Below are 8,220 nucleotides of genomic sequence, written 5' to 3'. Positions count from 1 at the left end.
ATTATTACTCCTCATATCAGTCATACAACAGAATATACCTGGAACACATGTCCAAAATGTTTGATGTCCATACCTGTATTCTATTTTACTTTGTATCTTTAAGTCAAACTAATATGTTATGATCACTAAGCTTTTACAATATGTTACATACTGAACTTTTGCAATAGGATACATACTGAACCTTTACAATAAGTTACATACTTACATTTTTACTTAACATTTACAATAGGTTACATACTCACTAAACATTTACATTAGGTTACATACTCACTAAACCTTTTCAATAAGTTACATACTTACATACTTACTGAATTTTTACAATAAATTACATACTTGCACACATACTGAACCTTTATAATAGGTTACATTCTCACTAAACCTTTACAATAGGTTACATACTTAGCTATCTTTTATTGTCTGTGATCCAGCCTCCAACAGCACAGGGCTCAAAGGGAACCCATACTACGTGAGTGGGTAAGGCAAAAGACTCTCTCTCTCTCTCTCTCTCTCTCTCTCTCTCTCTCTCTGGTTTCCTTCTATATTCTTCTTTGTTCTCTATTCTTGTTTTCCTGGTGGTTTCCCTTTTTCATTCTGGATGTTTTACTTCTAACTCAATCTTTATTCTTGATGTTTTTCCTCTAACTTTTTCTTTATGCTTTCTTATTTTCTCATTTCGGATGTTTCCCTTCTAACTCTATGGTTTGTCCTTACAGCTTAAATACCCCAGCAAAATCTTTTACACAATATCAAAACTACAATGTGATTACATTCTGCTTTTCAAGTAACTGATGACAGTAAAAACAAGTGAAAAACAGCATGTCATCCTTATCCCTTCCATGATTAAACATTTTACATGATACAGGGGGAAAAATTGTCCTCAAGAAACCACATGCATTCTTACACAATCAACTTGTCATAGAGTAACAGAGTAAAAGCAAGCAAGCTATTTTTCTCTGTCAGGTCTTTTACTGGCACTTTGCATTTTGTAGTTACAAAGAAAGGACCAACCACTTTATTGCCTATCTTGAAAGGTAATCTTATAAAGAATCTTTTTTTTTTAATATGAAACAGCAAATTTTAATGAAGGGATAGCTTACAACATCAGAGATCCAGCGATGAGCAGGAGATACAAAAAAGAGACCTGCGGGGTGTACCCTCCAGATTTATACGTAAACATTAGCCAGAGGCGAACATGCCCCCCAATGGGCTGGGCTATCCCTACATCTCCCCTTTTGTCTAAATAAGACAGAACTAAAACAAATACAACTACATACAATAGTAACAAATAATAAATATAACAAACAATATTGAGCAAGAAACACATAACAAAAGTTTTGCTAAACATTCTATCTCAAAGAGTCTAATGTAGAGAGTAACTACAATTATATAATCTTCAACTCCGTCAAAGATCTGAGAAGGGAATTAATATTACTTAACAAGTGAGAGATATCCAAAATGTGCAACAAATGAATCTTAAAAGAATCACAAATATACACTTTTATACATGGAAAACAACCATTCAGCACTACTTTAAGTCTTTAGGGTGCATACCTACTCATCAATAATTTTTTATATCAGGAGTTTGAGGGCAGAAGTGGGTAGAAGGAATTGTTCATCACTTTTGGCCATCAACCAATCCTAGCAAGAAAGGCGTATCCTCTAATGATAGTCGAGCTGTGGCCTCAGTTCTCATTGTTGCTTAATATAACCTTATTAATGCCTATACCTATCCAATATAAAACACTCTGAAATGGCATTTAAATTGGGACTGCATTAGAGTTCCCATTCTTAATTTTAACACAGTCTGTGAAGACTTTAACTAGAGAAACATGGGATCTGAATCTCAAAAAGAACCTGTAGTTGAAAGCATAGAATTCATCCTATTCAAACTTCTGGCAATTGTTCATAGCCTCTTAGTTATTCAACCACAATGATTCTTCTAAATATGATTTGAAAATGATTATTTCTGGCGATCACTGATTAATCTATTCATGTCTACAAAAATAGTAGTCTGGGAATGCATATGGGTTTAAATTTTTTGTTTTTAATCAATTGCATCAACTGTCCAATTAAGAATGCAGTACCATCATAAGAAAGTAATTTTCTTACTTTTTCTCTCCCTGAAAAATAGTTTCAAAGGAATGTCTGGAAGTTTGAGAAGAGCTGATGTTCTAAACCCTTTTTCTCAGAGAGAGGGTTTTCTAATATCAAGCTTGATACTTATTAATGTACCATGTCTACAGCAAATAAAAAACAAACAAGAGTCCTCAGTGGCTCAGACTCAGAAATCATTAATGAATTATCTGTGGGAACAGGGCCTTTGGAGATTCAATGAAGCATCAAAATCATTGAAAATAAACTGCAAAGAAAATGTAGAATCTAATCAAAAGAAAACCTAGCCCAGTATCTTATAATTAATTCTTGTTATATCGGGTGCAAAATATTTTGGTCTCATTTTCTGTCTTATCAATTTGTTATGCAGTAAATAAATTACATAGTTAAAAAATATCATTGTTTTATTCTATGAAAAATGTTTTAACATTATTATTAAAAATTAACTAATTAATAAATATCAATCTGTATATGTGTATATGATGTGTGTGCCACAGTGATGTGTGGATGTCTGAGAACAAGTTTGTGGAGCTGTTGCTCTTCTTCCACCATTACATGGATTCAGGGGATCAAATTCAGGTTTCCAGGCCTATATAAGTATTTACTCCATAAAGAATCTTGATGGTCCTGCATATTATTTTTGCAAGTCAAACTATGAGGCAGAGGAGATGGCTCAGGGCCAAGAGTAAAGTGTTTGATGTGAAAATACGAGGACCTGAATTCGAATTCTAATTCCCAGAACCCATTTGATGCTGGTTACAATAGTGTGACCCTCTAATTACACTTCTCCTATGGATATTGGGAAGTGAAGGCAGGAGAATCCACAGAAGCTTATAGGCTTGAGATCCTGGTGATCAACAAAAGGGTGACGTTATTACAAATAACGTAGAATGTGCTGTGGGACAATGATCTTGTACATGGCAAAGGTTTGTTGCTTGTATTGGTTTAATAAAATACTGGTAGGCCAGTAGCCAGGTAGGAAGTTTAGGTAGAGCAACCAGACTAGGAGAATTCTGGGAAGAGGAAATTCAGAGACACAGTCACCAGTCAGACACAGAGGAAGCAAGGTAAGAATGCCTCACTGAGAAAAGGTACCAAGCCACATGTCTAAACATAGACAAGAATTCTGGGTTAATTTAAGTTCTAACAGCTAGTTAATAATAAGCCTGAGCTAAATGGCCAAACTGCCAGTCAGCAGGAGGGTTGCCTGCTGGCCAACTAGTCAAGTTGTGGTGGGTGGGAGAGAGCCTAGAGACTGTTCTATCCATCTGGGAAGCTGGTCACTAACCTCTTGGTTTGCTCTGTGCAGTCACCACAAAAGGCGGATTCTTAGCACATTCACTGGAAGGAGTAAAGGAGAGTGTACCACCAGGATCTGATAGACCACTGGGAATTGTGACAGAGAAGCACAAGTGATCACAGGAGGTGATCTGCTACAGAGCTGGGAATGACCTTGGGGGAATGTATTTGGAGGAGAGGAGGAGAGTGAAGATTGCCTACTTTATTCCTCAGCATCATGGCTGTACGGGGAATTAAGTAACTGCCTTATCTGTTTTCCTACTGTTTTGCATTAATTTTCATGTTTTTAGTCTTCCATTCATTTCCTGATTTTATATGAATGCCACGTGTCTTAGGATTTTGCTATCACAGCTAACTATCCCCAGAGAAATCCCAGGAAAAGTTGTTTAACAAAAACTTAAATCAGTTTCTTGTTCACCTAAAATGGTTTACGGAGGTTTCAAATTTGATGGTCATTGGGAAGGTCTTCCTAGAGTGTTTATGAGAGGAAATATTAAAAAGATCCTTCATAACTAACATGAAGCATAAAAAGTCATTTTAAGAAGTGCAATCTTTTTTCTAAGTGTTAAAATGGGTAATGAATACTTATTAGGCCATATCTGTCAATGGTACATATCATTTCCACACTCACTTGATTAGCTTCAGCATAAAGTAAAAAGGCAGACCTGAAAGTGTGGAAAAAACGGTAGAAAACCACCAACTATTGTGTTTCCAGGAATAACAGCCAGACAATAATTTTAGGTTCCCTGCAAGACTAAACATATTCAAAAAGTTTATTTTTAATGAAGACAAAGAATATCGTGGTTCATAGTGTTTAAGTTGAAAAAGAAAGTGTGGGTACACAAAGATTAAAAAACAAGTATGTGTAAAAATATAATACAACTTCAGATTCTGTGCCCTTTCTCCCGTCTTTCAGTCTAGCATGCCTCAATTTATTTTACACCTTTGAGAGGAGCACAAGTTTTTTTAATTGAGTAATTGAAGGCTTGTTTCACTTGCTTGTTTCTCAGTGCATAAATAAAAGGATTTAACATTGGTGAAATTGATATGATGAGAAGTGAAATCCCTTTATTGATAGCTACGTCACTCTTGGATGAAGGTTTGATGTAGATGAAGAAGCAGCTGCCATAAGTAATGGAAACTACAATCATATGGGAAGAACAGGTAGAAAAGGCCTTTTTCCTTTGCTGGGCAGAGGGGAATCTCAGAATGGTCTTGATGATGGAAACATAGGAAAGAACAACACACACAAAGGTGATGATGAAGGTCAGCACGGCACCAATTATCACCATCTGCTCTAACAACCATGTATCTGAACAAGAGATTTTCAGGAGAGGAGCTGCATCACAACAAAAATGGTCAATGGTGTTGGAGTCACAGAACTCCAGGCCCAAGCCTAGACTAATAGGTGGGACAATGATGACCAATGCTGCTACCCAACAGAAGAAGATGAAATTCTTGCAGACTCTGCTGTTCATAATGGTCATGTAATGCAGAGGTTTGCAGATGGCCACGTAGCGGTCATAGGACATAATAGCCAGAAGAAAAAATTCTGTTGCTGCAAAGAGGTCTATAAACAGTAGCTGAGCGACACAACCTGTATAGGTAATGGACTTGTCCCCAGATGAAATGCTATATAAAAATCGGGGAATACAAGCAGTTGTTAGTGAAATTTCCAAGAAGGAGAAATTTTTGAGAAAAATATACATAGGTGTTTTAAGGCTGGGGTCAGTCAGAGTGAGGGTGATGATGGTTATGTTCCCAGAAAAACTCAACATGTAAGAAAGAAGCAGAAAGATAAAAAGAAGAATTTTCAGCCTAATGTCATCTGTCAGACCCAGCAAGATGAAGGTTGTCACTGTTCGGTTTCTCATTTTTGATTATTGTCTCTTGACCAGCCTGGTTAAAAAAGAAGAAAGACATTATTTACAAGACTTCAGAATTTAGTCAGATGTTAACCTCATGACAAGTTAGCTTACCATTCCTCTACTGCCATTGGGTAGTGAAGAAGCAAGCACACAGTGCATGCTGGTCTTTGATCTTCCTTTTGTGTCACACAACAGCTCATATATTTGAATCATAGAATTCATACTGATATCCTATGTCTGCAGTCTAGCTGGAATCGATGCTACAATTACCCTATTACCCAAACCACATGAAGATATTACTAAGAAAGAGAATTACAGACCATTCTTACTCATGAACATTGATGCAAAAATTGTTGACTGAGTTTTCTGTCCCGCCTGTTTCCCGCAGTCATTAAGGCCCAAAGAAAGCACAGAGAGTTCTATATTAGTTATAAACTGATAGGCCTAACCCAGGTTTCTTATTAACTCTTACAACTTATATTAACCCATTATTCTTATCTGTGTTATCCACGTTGCTTGGTGCCTTATGTGGCCATCAGTCACATCTTGCTTCTTCTGGGGTTGGGTCAGGACTCTGTCCTCTTCCCAGAATTCTCTTGTTCTCATTGATCCACCTCTACTTCCTGTCTGGTTGTCCCACCTATACTTTCTGTCTGGATACTGGCCAATCAGCATTTATTTAAAGTATAATTAATAGAATACAGACCATTATCCCACACCAAAATATACTCAATAAAATACTGGCAAATTGAATCCCAGAACACATCAGACCCATCATCCACCATGATTAAGTAGGTTTCATTCCAGAGATGTAAGGTTGGTTCAACATACAAAAATCTGTCAGTGTAACCCACCATATAAACAAACTGAAAAATAAAAACTACATGATCATCTCATTAGATGCTGAAAAAGCTTTGAACAAAATACAACATCCCTTCATGTAAAAGGTCTTGGAGAGAGCAAGTATACAAAGAATATACCTAAACATAATAGAGGCAATATACAGCAAACCAACAACCAACATCAAACTAAATGGAGAGAAACTCCCAGTGATCCCAATGAAATCAGGAATAAGACAAGGTTGTCCACTCTCTCCATAGCTATTCAATATAGTTCTTGAGGTTCTAGCTAGAGCAATAAGACACCAAATGGAGATCAAGGTGATACAAATAGGAAAAGAAGTCAAACTCTCACTGTTTGCTAATGATAAGATAGTTTACATAAGTGACCCCAAAAATTCTAACAAGGAACTTCTACAACTCTTAAACACTTTTAGTAATGTAGCAGGATATAAGATTAACCCAAAATAATCAGTAGCCCCAGTAGCACAGACACTGAGAGAAACAATAAATAAATGGGACCTCCTGCAACTGAAAAGCTTCTGTAAAGCAAAGGACAAAACAACTGCTTACAGAATGTGAAAAGATCTTCCCAATCCCATATCAGACAGAGGTCTGATCTCCAAAGTACATAAAGAACTCAAGAAATTGGTCATCAAAAGAACAAATAATTCAGTATAAAAATAGAGTACAAACAGAATCAGAGAACTCTCAACAGAAGAATCTAAAATGACTGAAAGACACTTAAGTAAATATCCAACATCCTTATACATCAGAGAAATGCAAATCAAAACAACTCTAAGATTCCAGCTTACACTTCTACGAATGGCCAAGGCCAAAAACACTGATGACAACTTATGCTGGAGAGGTTGTGGGGAAAAGGGAACACTTCTGCATTGCTGGTGGGAATGCAAGCTGGTACAGCCCCTTTGGATGTCAGTGTGGTAATTTCTCAGAAAATTAGGAAACAACCTTCCTCAAGACCCAGTATTAGCACTTTTGGGTATATATCCAAAGGATGTTCAATCATACCACAAGGACATGTGCTCAACTATGTCCATAGCAGCATTGTTTGTCATAGCAAGAACCTGGAAACAACCTAAATCCTCCTCGACTGATGAATGAATAAGGAAAATGTGGTACATTTACTCAATGGATCACCATAGAACCTTCATCTGGCGATGGGTGGAGATAGAGACAGAGACCCACACTGGAGCACTGGACTGAGCTCCCAAGGTCCCAATGAGGAGCAGAAGGAGGGAGAACATGAGCAAGGAAGTCAGACCACGAGGGGTCCACCCACCCACTGAGACACTGGGGCTGATCTATTGGGAGCTCACCAAGGCCAGCTGGACTATGACTGAAAAAGCATGGGATAAAACCAGACTCTCTGAACATGGCGGGCAATGAGGGCTGATGAGAAGCCAAGGACAATGGCACGGGGTTTTGATCCTACTTCATGTTCTGGCTTTGTGGGAGCCTAGCCAGTTTGGATGTTCACAACAATAAAATAAAATAATTACATCTTGAATTTTGCAGGAAAATGGATGGGGCTAGAAAACATCATTTTGAGTGAGGTAACCAGACACAGAAATACAATTATCACATGTACTCCCTCATTAGTGGTTTTTCAACACAAAGCAAAGAAAACCAGTCTACAAACCACAATCCCAGAGAACCTAGATAACAATGAGGACCCTAAGAGAGACATACATAGATCTAATCTACATGGGAAGTAGAAAAAGACAAGATCTCCTGAGTAATATGGGAGCATAGAGACCTTGGGAGAGGGTTGAAGGGGAGGGGAGAGGCAGGGAGTGGAGAAGAGAAAATGTAGAGCTCAATAAAAATCAATTAAAAAACAAATAAATAAAAATAAAAATACAGGCTCATACAAAGAATTGTTTTCCCAGCTTGCATATGGAAGTGTGGAACTGACTCACCTGGTTACTTGATTTTCTTGATGAAAACCCTGGTGGCCCCAACTAGCTGCAAGTTTCATGTTCTCTAGATAGCGAAGATTTTTATCCTTTGATATATTTACAAGAAGGTGTTTCAATAAAGGTATATTTTTAGACAAAACTCTAAAATGAAGTTCTCTG

The 8,220-nt window shown here is 37.3% G+C and overlaps 1 protein-coding gene across 1 annotated transcript in view; it reads right to left on the bottom strand.

Moving 5' to 3' along the window:
* Positions 1 to 5,285, bottom strand: part of LOC101987491 (olfactory receptor 6C2-like) — a 23,914-nt gene extending 18,629 nt beyond the window's left edge. The window contains exon 1 of the mRNA XM_005372171.2: positions 4,587 to 5,285. Coding sequence (XP_005372228.2) covers positions 4,587 to 5,285 — 699 coding nt within the window. The remainder of the gene's footprint in view (positions 1 to 4,586) is intronic.
* Positions 5,286 to 8,220: the final 2,935 nt, after the last annotated feature.

The sequence above is a fragment of the Microtus ochrogaster genome, unplaced genomic scaffold, assembly GCF_000317375.1.
Source record: "Microtus ochrogaster isolate Prairie Vole_2 unplaced genomic scaffold, MicOch1.0 UNK223, whole genome shotgun sequence".
NCBI classification, from domain to species: Eukaryota; Metazoa; Chordata; class Mammalia; order Rodentia; family Cricetidae; genus Microtus; species Microtus ochrogaster.
The sequence above is the reverse complement of the archived record's forward strand: the minus strand, read 5'-3'. Positions and strand labels throughout refer to the sequence as shown.